The following is a 21036-nucleotide window of genomic DNA, read 5'->3' as shown; positions in this document are numbered from 1 at the left end:
GACTATATTGGATGATATTGCTCAATTTAGACACAGGACAGAAGATGCCAAAATAAGAGAAGAAGCAATAGTATTTATTTTCAATGATTCAGTAGCAGTGAAGTGAAGTAATTACTAATGTGTCTGCTGCCTCTTATAGGGACATACTAAGTTTAGTTTGAAGGAGTAACTACATTGCCAAGAAGAGGTTTATAGCTTGCTATTTTCCAAAAAGGCACAATAGGCAATGTTAAACATTTGCCATTCAATTAATGAGAGAAAATATGGAAAGCCAAGACCTGCTTCAAAAGCTATTAAAAACACATCAATTTGTTCTACAGCATCAACTGTCACTGAGCTGCAAGAATCTTTAGTTAAGAGAATCCATATCTTGGCTGACCAGGTTAGCCAGTTGTGTGTTTGTCCCCGTGTCTGAATTGGCAGCTATATTTAGGACAAGAGTACTATTAGACCCTGCATGCTACTGCTAGTTTTTGTGCCAACTATTTTGTACTGCTTTAATTTACTGTTTAAGTCTATGGATTTATTTAGAGTATTTTGAATTGCTGTTACCTGTCCTGAGCCCTGCAGTTTACGAAGAGGGCAGGCTATAGATACAAATATATAAATAAAACTGAAGTTTCCCCATGTAAAATGACCTTTTGGGGCCATTAACTAAGTTCATGCTAAATGCTGCTGCAGAAACATTTTTCTTCTCAATAGTGACCTCTAACCAGGCATACTATTTTTTGCCATTAAGCTGACTTATGGCTACCCCACAGGATTTTCAAGCCAAGAGACTTCCAGTGGTAGTTTGCCATTGCCTGCCTCCATGTCACGACCCCGTTATTCCTTGGAGGTCTCCCATTTAAATACTAGCCACGGTCATGGCTGAAAGTGTGTGACTGGCCAAAGGTCTCCCAGCAAGTTTTCACTGCATGTGTGGGGATTTGAGCATGGGTTTCCCAGGACCTAATAGACTTTAACCATACTGACTCTTTTTTAGTGAGTGTTGAAAAGGTAAAGGTAATCCCCTGTGCATGCACCAGGCCATTACTGATTCCCCTGATGTGACGGGGTGACGCCACAGCATGATGTTTACTAGGCAGACAATCTTTACAGAGTAGTTTGCCATTGCCTTCCTGCGTCATCTATACTTTACCCCCAGCAAGCTGGGTACTCATTTTACCGACCCTGGAAGACTGGAAGGCTGAAAAACTTGAACCAGCTACCTGAAACCAACTTCTGTCAAGATCAAGCTCAGGTTGTGAGCCGAGATTGGACTGAAGTAGCGAGTATTAGTGGGTTTAAAAAATGAAGCACCCTGTAAACCGCTGTTTGCACAGCTGCAAGCTTTTATGCAACTCTATCATTCAGCAGTCTCCAGCCCAAGAATCTCTCCTCCATTTTCATAATTTGCCTCAGAATTAACACGATTAAAGCTAACCAGATTCCCTTGTTACTTCAATCTAGAAATCTACATTCAGACCATAATCAAGAGGTAACTGGAAAATTCTGACCATATTCACACATGGATGGTAAGGGAAATCATAGTAGGGGAAAATTTAAGTAAATCATGAAAGGACAGAACCACCATGAAAGGACAGAACCAAGTTCTTGGTGGGGCAATAAAGAATTGAAATCGGAGACTGTCACGAAGCAGGAAAGAAATGGGAAAAAGGGAGGGAAAGAACTGAAATCGGAGACTGTCACGAAGCAAGAAAGAGCAGCAGTGGCATAGTGGTTTAGAGAAGGTGTACTCTAATCTGGAGGATCCGGGTTTGATTCCCCGCTCTGCCACTTGAGCTGTGGAGGCTTATCTGGGAAATTTAGATTAGCCTATGCACTCCAACACACGCCAGCTGGGTGACCTTGGCTAGTCACAGTTCTTCTGAGCTCTCTCAGCCCCACCTACTTCACAGGATGTTTGTTGTGAGGGGGAAGGGGAAAGAAGTTTGTAAGCCCCTTTGAGCCTCCTTACAGGAGAGAAAGGGGGGATATAAATCCAAAAAAACTGAATTTAATTGAAAATGTACCTACAAAGAGGCATGCCTGTATGCACAGGCTGTTTGGACCACGAGGTCACAGTCTATTCCACGGTTCATATATTTAAATGCACATTTGAAACAGTGCAGATAATTGGCCATCTTAAGAAGGTATGACAATTCAATTCTGTGAACAATCAATTGAAAGTTCAACACCAAAACGTATAATATACTAGTCTGATACTAAGTAGCAGTTACATGCTAGCTCGTATACTTTTCCATGAAAGAAGTCCCTTGTACTTGGAGCTAACCAAGGAGCTAGTTTTTTATATTGATATGTTTACTCTTCAAGGATGCCTACATAGCACACATGCAGCCATCTAAAGTCCCATAGCAGCAAGATCTTTTTTTGCTTGGGAAAGGCTGAAGCTGGTGTGAAACTCTGCAACTCTGGGCACTACTACCATCTGTTTATCCATCAGGAGCCCCAGGTCCAGCGGTTACAAACCTGCTCTTTTAGAGGGAACAAGAGACACTTGAGTCAGTTCCACTAATAGCACCTCCATTCTGTCAGGATTAATTTTCAGCTTGTCCATCTCAAAACTGCCTCCAGACAACAATTCAGTTATCTCAGCTTCCTGGGATCTGTTGCAAGTGCAAGATAGAGATATCAATTGTATACTAGTAACAAACCAGTCCAGACCTCTGGATAACCTCTCCCAACAGCTTCATGTAGGTTTTAAAATGCATGGGAAGGGGGAATGAAGAGCCCAGTGGTGGTATTCAAATAATTTAACAACTGGCTGTTTACAAGCACCATTTTAACAACCGGTTCTGCCGAAGTGGTGCAAACCTGCTGAATCCCATCACTGGAAGAGCCCCATATGGTCAGGGCCAAGCAGCAGCCCCCAGCACCAACAAAACACAGGGCAAAACTGATAGAGAACAGTAAGCAAGGAGATGCAATGTTATTGGAGTAATTCAAATGATGATAACACCAGTAGTAGGATGAACTGTTAGAAAAAAGAGGCAGTTTTCAGAGGCTGAAAGACAGCTTGGGGGAACTGCAGTTGGTTGTGACAGGGGGAAAAAAATCAGTGAACAGCTTGGAAACTTCAACTCTCCTTGATCTAGTACGCTTTATTTAGGCTTCAAAAGGCTATTGGTAGAGTTAGTCATGATTTATCAAGGTGATTTCTCACAATAATATTAAGAGATCAGAGTACAATTCAAGCTGCACAAAAATGGCATGTTAGAAGGAGAAAATAGTGAAATAGTGGATAGTGAAACACAATGAAATGCATTTTACTAGTAAGGTGTAAATCATCTAACAATCTTCAGAGAAAAAGAAAAACAAAGAGCTGACCAAGCAGAAGCGGCATGAGGAAGACAAGAAAAAAACAGAATATGAGAACAAATAGGGCAGAAAACAAGAAGGAACAGATGGAGCTAGAAGAAGGGCAGGGGGAATAATAATGCCAATTCTGGCAGAAAACTCAGAGCTGATAGGTGAGGTGAGTCAGTCCTTCCTGAAGGCATGGAAAATGGGAAACAAAACTGAAAATAAAAACAAAGAAAGAAGGTAATGATTTTGGCAATAGAACAGCTCCAGATGGTATCAGTTGTCTCTCTACCTAGCTATGGAACTCAACTTGTCCAGTAAAACACACACACACACACACACACACACACACACACGAAAGATAAATTAAATTACAATGGTACAAACAGTAAGGGGGGGAAGTACAACTACTAGGATATACAGGCTTTTCAGAATGTATGTGTGTCCTGGTGTTTGAAGAAAAGTACCATGTTGTTTTAAGGCTTACTCTTCATGGCAAAGTTACTCACTCCCATTTCATCTCCTGCTAGGACCAGTTGTCACATTTTTATCACCTAATATTCCTAGAAGTAACATGCCAGAGCAAACTATATGCTGGCATCTGGGAAAGGTTGCACAGTGGTCAGATACCATGATCTAACTTTCGATCCTACTGTTTTTCTAGTGTTTAATTTATAATAATTTTCAATGGAATCATGACCTCTGGAGGGGAAAAAAGAGATTTTCTGTCTGAGCTACAGATTATGTGTTAGAAATACAAATAGAAAAAAACAGTTGGCATACTACATAGTTCAAGAATGAGCAGTATTGACAAGTGGGAAGGCCTCATCTCTTGGCAAAAGAAGGGAACTGGTGCTAGAAACACACAAACTGGGATGTAAAAACTGGCTTTTGTGTATGATTGCTCTACCCTCAGCTAAAAAAGGCAGAACTGGACATCATTTCCCAGTGGGCCTAGGTGGGACAGTTTTGACAGATGGAAATTCAAACATCACCAAGGGCACGCAAAGGGTATCTTAGTTCACCACTATCTAAAATACGAATTTTCCAAATTCTGTGCCTTCTGAATGATGAGCTGATTTCTATCTTTCAAAGAGATTCTACTGGTATGGATAGGCTTACATATATCATAGAAAAGGGGGGGAGGAGGATTGAAAATATTTTACAAATGTTCTCGGGGATCTGTATGGAAAGGACCATTATGAGCCATGGTTACATTCTGAATAGGTCAGCATTTTAGACAAGTATCTGCAGAGGCGGAGCAGGGGAAAGCTGTGTCCAGGGCATGCGCACCCTGCGCCCCTGCCACAGCGTCGCTCACCCTTGCCCTGTCCTGGAACTGCTGCCTTGTTGTCTTCGGGCACCCTTGGCCCCGCCCATGTCATCATCGACATGGGTGGGGCCAAGGAAACCTGATCCCACCAAGCCTCGCCCCCCCTCCCTGCCCCCCCTCCCCGCCGGCATTCCCTTCTGCCCTTCCCTCTGGGATAGCAGAAGCAACTGAGGCTCCATCCTCATCTCCTTTGCTTTTATGAGCACAGGAGTTGGGCTGGGGTGGGGCCATGTCCCTGAGGGGTGGGGGCCTGCCCCATGCTTAAAAACAAAGGAGATGAGGATGGAGGCTCAGTTGCTTTTGCTCTCCCCAGAGGGGAGGGCAGAAGGGACTGCCGGCTGCGAGCTGGGAGGAGGACGGGGCTAGTGGGGCTGGGGGAACCCACCCCCCTGAGCCCCCCCAAACATAGCAGGGGGGCACCCGGAGAATGGCTGTCTCCAAGCACCATTTTCCCACCATACACCTCTGCGTAGAAGCTTGCTGGGTTGTATCTCATTCAGTAGCAATTAACAAATACACACATGAAGAGGCCATCATTTAGACACAGAACAAGATTCAGGTTGTTCACAGTTATGTGCATAGTGGGTATCACTCTGATGGTAAAGACAAAAGATCAATTTTACAACTGCATTTTGACTAACCCAAACAATTTAAAACTGAAATGCCTGTTGATGAATGAAGCGGTTTACCAAACAGTTCTTAGACCACATTTAATGGGAAACCATCTTTAATTAGTGTAGACACAAATATCACTGAATTCACAAAGAAAAAATAAATGGGCTAGATAAGAGTTAATACAGTCCATTACAAGAACAGAATTATATTTCAAAAGTCATTTGAAAGTCTAATGGCTGCTGAAAATTAATTTCCATTTGACTGTGGAGAACACTTTTGGGGAGATATAAACCACATCTATAGTTGTTACAACTCCGGGGGGGTGGGGGGGAGAATGACAGAATATATTACTAATTACTCCAATTAAAATACATAACATTCAAAATCCATACTACAAGACTTCATGCTTCCATAAGTGTGTAAATTTATTCCTTGTCAGATGGCCTTTGGGGCATGCTGCAGAGCTCTTCTATTCATACAGGCATTTACCAATTGGAATGGCAGTGCAGAGCTGCACGTCTCAGCTGATGAGTCTTCCAGATTGACATTTACGTTGAGGACATAATGGCATGTTATGTTTTATACATGAACTTATAAGTGTCAACAGAGATGTCATTTAAGTAAAAAAGTATGTTATGAAAAACATAAATAAGGACAGAAAGAAACTGCAAAAAATTATTAGATTTTTAAAAATTTAGAATATGCAGGAAAGTATAGCGATACATGTAATCTAATCTTTTCGCCGAGTCGTATTTCACTAATGGGTCCACAATAGCAAGCCAAATCTCTCAGATATGGTAACATGTTGTAAATCAGTGGTTTCCAACCTTTCCAACTACAGGCTGGCCTTTAAAACCTTCAATGACTGCCTGCTTCAATGACTTCCACCCCCTCCCCTTTTTTTCTGCTATTTTCTGCCTTACCAAACTTAACCAGGACGTTTGCTTGACTAGCTAGGGTGCAAAAATTCTGACTGCCATTTCTGAGTTCTCTGTTTTTTCCCATAAAACCAGCCAACTATGCATGGCTTTTCTTTGCATTATTGCTTCTTTACTAGGAAACAGGAGAGGATTTTTTTTTAAAATAGTGCCGTTGGTACTTTCCATTCAGTGCAGCACAATGCTTTGAATGAGTAGTATGAGCAAAGAGAACTAGGTTCAACTCCCCACACAGTCCTAAAGCTCACTAACTTGGCATACATTCTCAGAACAATTTACCTCTCAAGGTTGTTGTGAGAATCAAATGGAGGTGGAGAGAACTATATATATATATCGCTCTAAGCACCTTGGAGGAAGAGCACTTTTTATTTTTGTTTTGAATGACAGATTATTTCAGATCGCTGTAATTCGGAAGCAGGTCATGACCCAATAGCTGGAAACCAATTTTGCAAGGCATTATTCTGAGAAGGCCAGACAAGGGCAAACTCAAACAGAAAGTGAATTCTACAGAGTGGTGGGACAGGGTCTCTTGAAAATCCTGTATAGCAACTACTTCAGGGTTGAAATACTAAACAATACTAGCAGACCAATTAGCCTCACTCATTTAAGAGAGCTGAAGGCTTAGAACTGATTCCTACATGACATTTTTTCCTATGCAATTATCTCCATCTATGTGGGAAACAGTTCTTAAAAATACCAAAGGGGTGGAGGCCACACAAAATGGCTCATCCTTGATTCAGTTCATTCCAAGAACCACAAAATCTGAACTAATGAATAATGAAGAGAGGTCAAGAAGCAGAATTATAAACCTAAAATGAAATAATGTGCTCTATACAGACGCATTCACTGTGACCTTAAAAACTGAAAGCCTGCTGATGACAGTGAAGTAGCTGTTGGATATTTGGTCTCTCAGTGCATTACCATATCAACAAAAGAGTCTAAATTGTTGGCCTTCAGAAACAAAAATGGATGTTTATGTCCTCTCAAAATCCATGGAAGAAATAAGAAAGTAAAATATAGTACTACAACAACTGCAGCTGAATAATTGCTAAGCAAAGCCAGTTCTATTTGTTTTAGGATGGAACTATTATTGGTGTCTACCAAAAACGTCTCCTTAAATTAACCTGACTGAAATTTTACAGCATATCTGTTACTGAGAAACACTTTTTGTGATTAATTTTTATTTATTATGAATGAATTTTTAAAAGACATAACAGCTCCATCCAATGACAAAGTCACAAAATATAAGAATAAAAATGAAAGATTTCCAGTTTCTCATGTACCAAATATAGTTCATTTTAAATTTTACCACTTGTCCTTATTTAAAACCAAATAAAACATTACATCTTAATTGCTAACCATAAGATTCTCACCTTTCCCTAATATAACTAAATCTTTAATCATTTAGTTCTCAAAAACACAAATCATCAGTTAATTTTTTTCTCTTTCAGAAAAAGTCCATCAAGAGTTTTCAACTGTCAATAAATTGAAAAAGATTCTTTAATCAAAGAAGTTAGTTTTGCCATCTTTACCAATTCCAAGAGCGTCACCAACCAAATTTCTGTTATAGGTAGTTTTTCCCCTTTGGTGTATATCATATTCTTGTTGTGATATCACATATATTAAAATTTTTCTTTTTTAAAAAACCTGCCTATTCATGAGTTCCAAAAGATATGCCTCTGGTTTCATTTCTATATTAGTCTTTAAAATCTTCTGGATTAACGTATGAATTCATATCTAGAATTTTTTAGTTTCCTGACAAAGTCCACCAAATATGAAAAAAAATAACCTGTCCTCGTACTCATATTTGCAACACAGATTTAAAACATTTTAATACATTCTTGTCAATTTATCCAGTAATAAATACCAATGATAACATCATTTTATAGAAATTCTTTTTGAGGCTAGAAGTTAATATAAATCTGAGACCTTTAAATACATATTCCCCCACTGTTTCATTTGTATATTAGACCCAAAGTTTATAGCCCATTTCATGACAGTCTGCTAAACACTTTCTTTCTGTTTTGTATCGCAACAAAAAGTTTATACATCTTAGCTATAACATGGTTGTCGTTTGTACACAGATCCCTTTCAAATCTGATCTTGTCATAATCAAAACCATAAATTATTTTATCAACTTTAAATCTTTCTAACAGTTCGGCATTAAAAAGTTTACAATTATTTCCTTTAGCAGTGGCGTAGTGGTTAAGAGCAGGTGCACTCTAATCTGGAGGAAACAGGTTTGAATCCCCGCTCTGCCGCCTGAGCTGTGGAGGCTTATCTGGGGATTCACATGCCAGCTGGGTGACCTTGGGCTAATCACAGTTCTTCTGAGGTCTCTCAGCCCCACCTACATCACAGGGTGTTTGTTGTGAGAAGGGAAGGGAAAGAAGTTTGTAAGCCCCTTTTAGTCTCCTTGCAGGAGAAAGGGGGGATATAAATCCAACTCTTCTTCTTCTTTTATAGTTGATTAATATCTTGATCTCATTTTACATTTCTGTTGTGAAAAATCATCAATGTCACAATATGTTATCCACCAGTTTTCAAATATCACTTCTTTTCTATACAGTGCTTCTTGTGGTGAGAACTACACAGGTTTGTTTTTTTTTACATAAGTCTAGTTTCGGTTTATATTTACTCCATATTTTCAGAATGGCATGCCTATTATAATTAATCCCCTTCTTAACTTTAACTTTGTCATGCCCTAAATAGGGGTACTATCCATACCTCAAATTAGGTCCCTCTAGATCCAACAATGTTCTATTTCTGAGTATAACCCATTCTTTTAACTAAACCAAACAACAAGCAGTAAAATATAATTTCAAATCAAGATAAACCTAAATATTCTTTGCCTCCGGCAAAATTTTAAATTTAGAGCAAGTTTTTTTTTCCTTTGCCAAACGAAGTTGGATATATCCTTTGGCCACTGTTTAAGATGAACATCAGATGCTAACACAGGTATTGTTTGAAACAAAAATAACATTTGGGCAGCCCAATCCTGATGGGGGAGCTAGAGTGCCTGTTGGAGCAGGTGCAGGGCCCCATGGGCGCATTTGTGCACTTATGTGCGCTTGTAGCACTTAGTGGGAAGGGCAAACAGGGAGGTGGAAGGGTGTGGAGGAGTTCAGTAGCACTCAGCTCAGAGGAGCCTGCACCCTGCAGAGCTGTGTCAGACTAAACCAGTGCAGCTGCACGCAGGCTAGAGGCATTCCTGGAGGTGAAGTCCAAATTAGTTGGCTTCCACTAGACATTTGGAGCACGAACATCCCTGGGTGCAGGTCTCAGTCTTATGACATCCAAAAGGGTGGGGTAAGTCCATTATGCCATCCAAAAGGGTGGGGTAAGTCCATTTTGTCTCCTCACACTACCTCGAAGTCCTCTGGAGGCAGTGCTTCAGTGACACTGTCCTCAGCCACAAGAGCCCTCTGGATTGGGCTGTTAGTAATATATTCATTTCAATCATAGAAATTATCTCCTGTAAAGATAACTGGAGTTTATTCCACCTTGAAAAGTTTCTTTTAACTTCACTCCATACTTTAACATAATTATTTTGAAATAATATACTATTCATATTTGCCAATGTAATTCCTAAGTATTTCACTTTTTTTCAACATAAAAACCTGTTTTAGTTATCAATTCTGCTTGAACTGAGAAACACAATTTGCATCTAGTTCTTGGTTATTCTTAGGAAAGAAAAAGTAGTTTTCCCCTTGGAACCCATTAGCCAAAGGTCAACCACAGCAGGGAAAAAAACACCCATCAAGCCCCCCCCCCCTTTACTCCCCCGCTGCTACCATCTGAAGCAATTTGGTTCCCAAATCATATCCAGTAAGTAGCTTCTATGGTGTGTGTTGCTTGAGTTCATCTGTTCACTATAATTCCTTCATCCAATTAAACTTCTGTCTTGCTGCTCTATGTGTGGATCCTGCTTAAACACAAATCAGGACCCATATCAATGTTCCAGTCATAAATGCAACTGATTTCCAGATTCCCAAATAATTATACAAGCAGCTGAAAGACCAAATGTGCATTCTCCTTTTACTAGAATGTAAAGACCGAGATGCTCTGCCAGGCTGGCTGGGGCATCAACAGTTACATCTTAGCTGGCCTCCCAACCCTATTTTCTTTGTTTCTTCAGTTTTTTTGGATTTTGTCTTCCTTACTGTTTCCTTCCCTTACTGATTGGTATAATGTGTGATGTTATGTCTGATAGGGCGCTGAGTGGATTTTAAAAATGTGATGACATTTTAATTGTATTAGCTATATTATGTATTTTAACAGTGTATTTTTGAACTGTTAAATAGTCAGACTCGGGTGGGATATAAATCTAATAGTCAGACTCGGGTGGGATATAAATCTAATAAAAGAAAATAAAAGCTACCTTTAAGAATGGGACTCTCTGTCTTTCATTGGTCCACAGTTTGAGGTTTAGGTTTGTCTTTCTAGTCATTATTACAGCTACTTATTTTACAGTGTCATCAATAATACTACAACCTAAAATAATATAAGGGATAGAAAATAGGGATAGAAAAAACAAAGGACTCATCAAAATTAGAGGGGTGTAAGACAGACTATCCACCATTAATTTATGTGACCCTGACCTAGGCACATTAAAGAGATATCGCTTGGGTGCATTTCCTAACTTCACTGGGGAAGGGGGGCAGTGAGGAAAACCGTAGGGAAGGGGAACAGTCCTCTAAATCACCACAAAGCTTATAGACAGAGCCCACTCTCTGCAATACAGGTGGGCTCTGCTGCCATTATCTACCACCAGGAAATTGCAGATTATCTGGCTAGGAAGGGGGAAAATAATCATCACCATATAAAAAGAAGAGAAATAGAAATGGGAAAAGATAGAGACCAGTCAATAACTGCTGTTCTGCCAAAACTCAAAGTGGGTTTCCGAATGCCTTCTGAAACAAGGAGTGAGCACAGCTGCCTCATTATAGCCTTATCCACATTGGAAATCACCTCTCAGGGTGCATGATGCCTCTGAAAATCACTGAAATATTCTGTGAATTTTATGAAACATGGAATCAGAGAAAAAATTGTATGCAATCATGTCACAGTGACAACATCAGAATAAAAACATATTTTCTGTGTTAATTCTATACACTACATTCACTGCTATTTTTTTTTTTTTGGTCCAGAAGGATTAATTTACGTAATTTTCCTTCTTTTTGTGCAACAATGCAATGTCTTCAAAGGCTATGAATGGCAACCATCAGGCAGTATATCTCAGAACTATGCTGGCATATCCAACATATGATGGCATATCTGGAGTTGCGCCAGTATCAAGCTGCACTCTGTCCTATCATTGCTGGGCCTTCATCAAGTCAGTTTAAATTGGGGCATTGTCAACAGCAAACCATGGGCAATTTCAGCCCTAGTTGGCTTCCAAAGGCTCTGTAACCCCAGTCACACCTGTGATGCTGTTTTGCCCTTATACTAGCAACAACCCTGGTGTAAGGTCTAATTGTAGGTGAAACATATTTATTTATTTCAAAAAAAATCTATGCTAAGAATCTTGACTGTGGTGACTCACAAAAAAGAAAACCTAATGAAAATATATCATACCATAAAAGCTAACAATTAAAACATACACAGCTCAAGCTTCCCTTTGTTCCACCATTCTGAGCACAGCCGCCAACAGACATAAACAAGTCAGAGGGGCCTTACCCTATTTGTTTAAGACCAGTAGCTTCACTCACTAATGGGCCTTGCTACCCAAATCTCAGGGTTCATTACTGAGGTGAGACCACGTATGAATTTCTCCAGTGACTTACTGAAGGTCTGTGATTATGCAGCTGGGTGCATCCTTGCTGTTTTCTAATGTCTGCATCTCCCTTTTTTGACAAACGGCTGGTCCTCCTTAATCCTGCTATCTGTGACCTCCCCCATGCTCCGACCTGCACTCCTATGCAAGAAGGGTCATGTCTGTGTTGCATCTACCAAGTACACTATGGAGAAATTGGGGTGATGTGGTCAAAGTGGCCATGCTTTCCTATCTGAATGTGCACCTGATAAAAAGAGAAAACAATTGCAGCCAAAAACTCAAACCAAAGCACGCAAGGTTCCCTGACATGTGTTTGTTTCAGGGCTCTGGCCACTCATATCTTAGTCCTCCTTGGACCTTAGGTGTACATGTGTTCTCTTCCTTCATATTGTTTTGTGTGTGGGCAGTGGAAGGTTACAATCACAGAAGCATGGCCGCATTAACATATGTGCTGGCTAGTTGTCACAGGGTTGCCTTAGGCACATTGTGTCATGTCTTGTGAGTGTCAGCAGGATCAGTGTAGAAGCTGGTGCAATTCCTTTATTCTCGGCATCCTGGCACAAGCTGTTTAATTAACTTTTTTCTCTTCTACTAAGAGAACGTAGGATACCAGACAGTAACACTAGCAGTGAAACAGTGTGTCAAATTCCTGAAAACAACTGCACTTGCTTGCACAGGATCAAGCATTAAAAAAGCAACATAATCTTCCAGAAAAAAATAGATTAAAAGCTCACCGAAAACACTCAAATGCAAACTTCATTTTCAGGTAAGGCAGATGAACATTGATAGTGACAGGAGAAACCACCAGAGAATGTAAGATAATAAAATAACTAATACTACTTTTAAAAAACCCTTTCTTTTGTTGGATAAAAAGTATATAAGAGAGTTCCATATATCTGCTCAATGTACCTGTAACTATTGTTCATCATGTGGTCTTCTGTGTAAGCATATGTAGGCCTGTTTGCACACACAGTCCCAGGTGGGACTCCGCAGAAGCCACAAAGTTGAAGAATAGATATAAAAACATACTACTGACAACTGCCTCTAAGATCTTTTAAAGATGAGTGGCACAGCTACGATACACAAGATATTTTTTTTCAAAATGTTGGGCTTTACCTTCCAATAGCCCATCTACTTTACAGATAAGGCAAGCCATATACCATTTCTAATCTGCCTCTAGTGAACAATCTGAGACACTTTCCAAATTCTTAAACACTTGGAATCCTTTTCCTCTCAAGACTGCATGAATTCAAACTTGATGACAAAAACTGACACTGATATTCAAAAAATAATGTCAGCTTGTCTGTGGCCAGTGTCCCAAGCCAGTCCAGCTGCCCCCACACTTCCTGCACTCACTGGGGGAGGGGCAGCCTCCAGAGTCTCCAGCCAGCTGCAGCAGCAGGGACCCACTCAGGCAAGGCTGCTTCAGGCTGCATTGCCACCTGGAAGGGACACAGCAGCAGCAGGATCTGTTGGGTGATGGTAGCAGGAGGCTGTGGAGGAGAGCCCCAGTGGCCACAGACAGCCTGACTAAGCGGAAGACGGCTCGACGTCATGGCGGAGCTGGACACTGCCCCTCCCCAGCACCTTAAATGGCTGGGCGGGCTCTCGGGCAAGAGGACCAATAAGAAGGCCAGTAGGTCCTGACAGATTGCCTGAGAGCCAATGGGGGCCTGGAAGCAGAAGGCAGTAGAAGAAATGGCTGAATTGATATTGATCATTTGGATATTGGTACAATGCTGATAGCAAGAGAGAGCAAGAACAAGAGAGATGCAACACGTTATCATTAATGGCACAAATGCCCTGGCAGTCAGAGAGGAGGGGAGGGGGGTATAGTTAAGAGTGGTCTGCTCCCATGTTGGCATGTAAGCCCGTGGAAGGATGGGAGTGGGGAGACATTTTTCTAAGGTATGTCTTATGAGTCATTTCTCAATTAGTGCCAAAGATAGTTCAAACTATGATGGATGCCATCTTAATTCTTGAACTTTGATACTAAGAGAGGGGCTCTGACTGAAAATGCTTTCCCACTCCCAATCAAGTAGGTATAGCAGTGAACATCACTCTTCCTGCAGCTCAGCTGTTTCAATCCAGATAACACAGTTCATCTTGGAAAAGCTGCACCTGTCCACATCCTCAGAAAAGGCATGCAAACTCCCAGCAGCCCTGACATAGTCAGCTTCCCTGATTCCTTTCTCCCTAGTCGATCTAATAAACAAATCTTCTATCCAACTATCAGAAAGCCATCAAACCTTCTGGGGTCTCTTTATCACATCAGCTTAGGAGCACCTTGAATTGGAATATCCTCAGCTGCAAATTCCTCAGTTCTGCTCAGAACTTAATGAGGAATTGGGCTCCCTGGCTTTGACCTAATCAAGTCATCTTTCCAAAGTATTGTTCCCACCTGGGAATGGAACTTGCTTTGTCCAGGAAATTAGCCTCCGTTATCATTGCCAGAGGGCTAAAAAAATTACATGTAAGCCTCTCGAATTAGAACATTTCGCCCTTTGAGCTGCCTTTGGTTCTGGTTCCACTGTATAGAACATAATTTTTTGGTATCCAGCTCTGGCATTGGATTTTCTCTTGGACCTTCTCTTCTAGATCAGGAAATATTACCCTCTCTGCAACAACCTCCACTATCACCATCTATTCCTCGCCTCTATATACATAGGCTCTTTGAAACTCTTGTGTGTGTGTGTGTTGCAATAGAACGAGTGTATGCTTTATTATTTTGGCTCTTTAATAAAATCGTTAAACTTCTTGCTAAATTATGGTTTACTGTGGATTCCTAAGGGGAAAATCTGCAAAATATAGCTGGAAAAGATCCCAGTTACCCAATCTCACAGAACAAGGTCTGTTTCCCACCCAAACTGAAAGGGAACAGACCAGACCAATTCAATAACACCTATAGCTACTCCATAATTCACTATCACTACACTTTTGAGCAGAATCAGTCATAACTATGCATTCACAACGTTTTGTGTTTCCCACAGAATAATCTGAAATAGAATGTAGTTCAGTGATGAATAAGACTGTTTAGGGCAGATTACACACAATGTGCTTGCTGCATGATGGGGGCGAATGTGTTGCAGCAAGATTTCTTGTACAGACCTGTTTCCTCAAGCCCTGCTTTCACTTTCCATTCTCTCCATGGCAAGCGAGACCACTTTTAGAACAACTTTTAATTTAATTTGCTGCTAGGGCAGGGATATTTGGTAGTGAACATAGCTTTGCCCAATCTACAGGCAGCTTTCCTTCTCCTTCGGGCCGTTTTACATATCTTCCCCCTCTGTTACTCTTTAAAGTAACAGAAAAGACGTTCATTCACACAACACCAACCTCTAATTCTCTAGATTAGTGGTTCTCAACCTGTGGGTTGGGACCCCTTTGGGAGTCGAACGACCCTTTCACAGGGGTCGCCTAAGACTCTCTGCATCAGTGTTCTCCATCTGTAAAATGGATAAATGTTAGTGTTGGGGGTCATCACAACATGAGGAACTGTATTAAAGGCTCGCGGCATTAGGAAGGTTGAGAACCACTGCTCTAGATATTTCACAATATCAAGAGAGCTTGGAAACAACAAGCCTCTGTCCTCCAACGGCAGCAGCACAAACAGCAGGAAGTGTTGTGTGGAGAGGAGGGGACAGAAGGGGGAGAGAATGTCTGCTTTGCCTCTTTCATTTGGGGGGAAGGGTTACTTTTGGAACAGTAATATCAACATGAGTGCAGCTTAAAGGACTAAGCTCTTGACTACTAGGTGTAATGAGATCTATGCCTTTAAGAATCACTTGACTGGCAGAGTTAAGAGACCAGGCCTGGAAAGCTCTCTGCAAAAAAAGAAAAAAAATCCAGGGAAAGGAGGGAGTGCCTCCTCACATGTAAAATGTGTAAACAAAGAAACACTGCCACTGCACAGAGAAGAGTTCTGAGGTACGTGTTCCATGCATAATGGGCCTTGAGTTTCAACATCACAGTTAACAGCAAACCCAAATTAGTATGTACCATTGTAAAAGCTGGGGCCAAGGTAAATCTCAACCATTAACTTCAATATGGAAAATACATGCTGTAGTTTAGCTACAGGAACAAGCCTTTTCTTGTTTCCTGCCCTTCTACAAATAACATTTATAACCTCACCAAAAAGGAAAGTATTTTACTCTGTACTCATGCATTTTAAAAAAATTTAAGCATAGAACAAATAGGACTTGTGCTTACATGCATGGTTTTTAACAGCAACTGGACCCTAAAATAGTTTAATGTCATGTACAAAAAGGGTGACTACTGGTTAAATGATAAAAATTATAATTACCTTTTTTGCTGCAAAGATGTCAAAAAATGGCTTGTTACGAACACTGAAAGGCTCTTGGGCTTTATCAATTTGGCCAGTCTTCATTTTGTCACGTCGTGGGAATATAATCTCTTTTTCTATACATGACAGACGAATATTAAAATCACAATCACCAACTGGTTGTCCCTGGCAAATTAAAATATTAAAATTCCATGAATATACAATTTAACATGCATCTTTAAAAAATGTAAATAACATTTTAAAATTTTTTAATTGTAAGTCACCTCAAGCAGGGTTCTGAAGAAGCGCCATAGAAATATTCTAAATAAATATATAAACATATGCTAACAATTTCACTTGATTGCTCTCTACAACCAAGCAATAATTCTCTAATATTAACATTCCCAATTTACTTAGAAGGAAAATGATAAGAAAGCAACTGTCAGAAGGGGGTTAAAATCCCATTGCTCTTTTCGCTGTAGATCAAGGGAGTGCAACATAAGCCATTCTGAGCTTCACATCCATATTTTCTGTATACGGCTTATTAATTTCTGTATACATCTTATTAATTATAAAATACATTTTAAAACACAGTTATTTTTTTCTCTGCTTCAAAATATGTTTTTGCTTCTCTATACCAAAAGTGTGCATCTGTATCTCCAAATAACACCCTCCTTTCTAGTCTTCCTCATGTTCAGGTATCTGCAACTATTACATTAGCCCTTTTTCTCAAGTTCCCCACCACTACCACTACCACCACCATTATTCCCCAATTTTTCCTTTGCCTGTTTCCACAGGTCACAGTACACCCCACCAATTTCCTTTCTTCTTCCCCTCTTTCTGCCTCTATCCAAGTCTAAATTTGTTTTGTATGTATAAAGGCAACAGCCTACAAGGCTTTCAGTCATCCAGCAATCCACAAACTAAAGGAATCGCATACAAAGGCTAGGAAAAGTGGTGTCAACTGAATCGAGGAAGTGGAGAAGCAGTTACAGATACAGTTATAAATACGGAGAGGCATTTCCCCTACTGACCTTTTGATGGGCTTGTGTGGTCTTAAGATATTTCCAACAAAGAAATGTAAAAAGACCACAAACAACAGATAGCTCCTGATAATGGCAGGAAATAGCTAGAGGAGGAATTGTTTGCCTTGCATTGTGTGCAACAGCTTTAAAAGAATGATATAAACAGTGGCCTGCATCCTATTTCTCCATTCAAGGGCCTGTCAAGAAATTCAGTCATACAAACCAGATAGCAGCAATAATGTGACAATTCAAATACCTACCTCCCAAAAGTTAAACCCTCTTTTGGTCCTAAAAAACTCATTCCCCCCACCCCACCCCTTTTTGTTAGCACCCTTACAACTCCACCTTACTCATTAGTTTATACCTGCTCAACAAGCCATCTTTACATTTTAGCTACATGCTGCTGTTACCGGAACAGATCCGGAGCCGCATGCGGCTCTTTCATCCTCTTACTGCAGCTCTGCAGCGGTGACGGCAACTTGCACTTGGGTCACAGGGAGCGCACCTCTTTCCCCGCCCCCTCCTTCCTTCCTCTCTCCTTTCCCCTCTTTCCCTTGTCTGGTGCCTGGGAGGGAGGGAGGGAGGGAGCACACTCGCTGCCTCCCAAGTGCAACTTGCCGTCGTTGCCATTGCCGGCACTGTCTATCCTGCCCGCTTGGCTGAAGGCAGGGCTTGGGGAGAGCGGGGGCGGGGCTTGGGGAGGCAGGGCCAAATGGCTCTTTGGGTGCTAAAGGTTGCCGGCCCCTGACCTAGACTGATCCCTCTGTATCTACTGAAAAACCATCAACATGTAAACCTATGGCTTTTGTGTCATTTTGTACCTTAGCACAGTACTGTAATAAATGTGGGCATGTGATCTTTATTCTCTCTTGAACTGTTTTATTATATTTGAGGTCATCAGGGACACACTAGTTATATACAAAACTGTAATCAGGAGCCAACATAACCATCAATATAAAATATTTTTACTCAACATTGACATATGAATAAAACCAAGCATTAAAATTAGTTTAGTCTCTGAATGTATTTGAAAGTATCCATTTATTACCTATTATTATAATGACACAACTACGTAAATTCAAAGCTACAAATGCTGTCTCATCGTACTTTTTTGACAAATGTCAGTGATATACATATACAATAGAAATGTTAGCATTTCTGTGACCAAAAGAAAGTAATGTTAAGAATCTGAAAAAATATGTTTCATAAACAGCAACACAGTCAATAAAAGCATTCTTATTTAGTCAAGAGAAGCAAGAAAAACTTCATCAGATATAGGGGCCATATGACTGAAACTCTTCCCTCGCCAAAAAATCCTCCTCCATTGAAAGCTAAAGGTCTAGTTTTCTATAAAGAGAGCACAGCCAGTCGCAGGTTTACCACTTCAGTGTTGACTAGGTCTGATTCTCCTAAGAACATAAGAAAAGCTCTGCTGGATCAGATCAGTGGTCCGTCCAGTCCAGTATCCTGTTTCACAAAGTGGCCAACAAAGAGTCTCACAAAAAATCAACAATAGGAAATAGAGGTCAAGGCCTTTCTCTGATGTTGCTTTCTGGCACTGAGATTCAGAAGTTAACTGTGGAGGCTTCCCCTAGTTAAAATAGCTAATTAGCCACTGGTGGATATATCCTCCATGAATCTCGTTAATCCTCTTTTAAAGACATCTGTGCCTGTGGCAATCACTGCATCTTCGAGCAGTGAATTCCATATTTTAATCTGGTCATTGTATTAAAAAAGTATTTGCCTTTGTTCATCCTGAATCTACTGCCTCTGAGCTTAAGTACTTTGGGAGAAAGAGAAAAAAATTGTCTACTCTCTCCACCCCGTGCAGAATTTTACAAACCTCTATCATGTGTCTCCCTCCCCCACCCTCCCCCAGTCATCTCTTTTCAGAACTGAAAAGTCCCAGGCTGTTCAGCTTTTCCTTGTAGGAAAGGTGCTCCAACCCCCAAATCATCTTTATGGTCCTCTTGTGCACTATTTCCAGCTCTGCAATGTACCTTTTGGGATATGGTGTCCCAAACTGCATACCATATTCCAAATGAGGCCACACCACAGCCCTGTAAAGGGCCATTATTTTCAAACCCTTTTTCAAAATTTTCATTTTGGCCATTATTTTCAAACCCTTCTCAGTCCATTTTCTCACAAATGCATAATAACATATGTTTAAAAGAATAACTTTCATACCCTTCACCACTCATTGGATGTACTTGAACAGATCAATAGTGCTGCTTGGGATTCACGTGCTAAATATTAATAATGATCACATAATGCCATTTTTTACATTTAGATTGCTACTTAATGGCAATTACTGTATGGCATTATTCAAACTGAATATATACAATCCCTTAAGAAACTTGCATTCAGATTGTGTAAGTTTAATGACAGGACAATGTTAGGTTGGGATCCACTTTAAGATGCCCATTAGAACAGTGGCATATCTACAGAAAATGAAGCCTGAGGCAAGAACATTCAGTCGGTGAGGGGTCGATGCAGCTGCCTGGCTTCTCTCCAACCCCCATATGGAGAACCAGAGCCTCCCATTCCCATTCTTCCAGCTCTCACTCACCACCACTGCTCTTGCCCAAGAAAGACAGAAAGAAAAAGAGAACAAAAGAGGGAAGGGGAGGGAGAAAGAGAGACAGAAAAAGAGGAAGAGAGGGCAGGAGAAAGAGACAAAAAAAGAGGAAGAAAGACAAAAAAGAGAGGGAGAAAGAGGGAGAAAGAGAAACAGAAAATGAGGGGGAGGGAGAAAGAGATAGAAAAAGAGGGAGATGGAGGGCAGAACACCTATTGAGCCCGTCTGAGCTGCCCCCCCCCACCTCCCTGCAGGCTGCCTCCTGCCTCCCCAGGTTCTGGGGAGGGCAGAAGCCTGCCTGCAGGGAGGCAGGGGGCAGGTCACCATGGCAGACGCCCATCGGAGCCGCCTCCGCCCCGTCTCCGTGACCCGCCCCCCAGGGTCTGGGAAGGAGGCAGGTCTGATGGGCACCACAGCAGCAGGCTGGCTCTGCCTTTAGGTGCCTCCCCTGCGCTGATCCAGCTCTTCAGAGCCGGGTTGGCATGGGGGAGGAGGGGGGCAATTTTGGGGGGCCCCGCTGGTGCGCCAGGGGCCATTTGACACCCCCCCCCCCGTCCCAGTGGGCAGTACGCCCCTGACACCACCCACATACTTCACAGCATTCTGCTTGGATTCAAAATATATTGTTATGAAGCATGTGGAATGGTGCTCAAGAAACAGAAGTCCAACATTCTCTCAGATGTATACAAGCAGCTGTTTATAACTGGAATACACATATTATTTAAAAGAGGGGAGGAATTAAAGCAACTAATACCTCATAACGACTTACTGTGGGCTAAATACTGAATTACTTTATTCCAGAATGGACTTTGGGCCAATCATACTAAGGAGAAAGTGCAGTAGATGTACACTTTGCTAATCCTTTCCACATAGTATGCTTTCTTTTTTCTTACAGTTAAAAATGGCTTTTCAAACAGAAAACAGAGAATCACGTACTAAATCTATAGAGCATAACCCTCAGAGTGTCTAAATCAGAATTAAACAATGGGACATTACCTTTATACTGCCATTTATGTCAAAAGTGACATGAAAAATTGTCCAAGACCACTAAAGCAATGTTCAGCTATTTACATCATACTCACTGGCAAATCACCCTCCTGAAAATACCTGTTAAAGGTATCAGATCAAATTGAAATTTAACACACTACCATAATGAACATAAGTTCTCCATGCTTATGAAACT

General features: G+C 41.0%; 1 protein-coding gene across 4 annotated transcripts in view; it reads right to left on the bottom strand.

Moving 5' to 3' along the window:
• The window catches only part of RNGTT (RNA guanylyltransferase and 5'-phosphatase), a 182591-nt gene that overhangs the window by 89263 nt on the left and 72292 nt on the right, over positions 1-21036 (bottom strand). For all 4 annotated transcript variants that reach the window (XM_048494656.1, XM_048494639.1, XM_048494647.1 and 1 more), the window contains exon 11: positions 16272-16436. In XM_048494656.1, the coding sequence (XP_048350613.1) occupies positions 16272-16436 (165 nt within the window). The remainder of the gene's footprint in view (positions 1-16271; positions 16437-21036) is intronic.

The sequence above is a fragment of the Sphaerodactylus townsendi genome, linkage group LG01 (assembly GCF_021028975.2).
Source record: "Sphaerodactylus townsendi isolate TG3544 linkage group LG01, MPM_Stown_v2.3, whole genome shotgun sequence".
NCBI lineage: Eukaryota > Metazoa > Chordata > Lepidosauria > Squamata > Sphaerodactylidae > Sphaerodactylus > Sphaerodactylus townsendi.
Note: the sequence above shows the minus strand (reverse complement) of the source record. Positions and strands in the feature narration are given on the sequence as shown.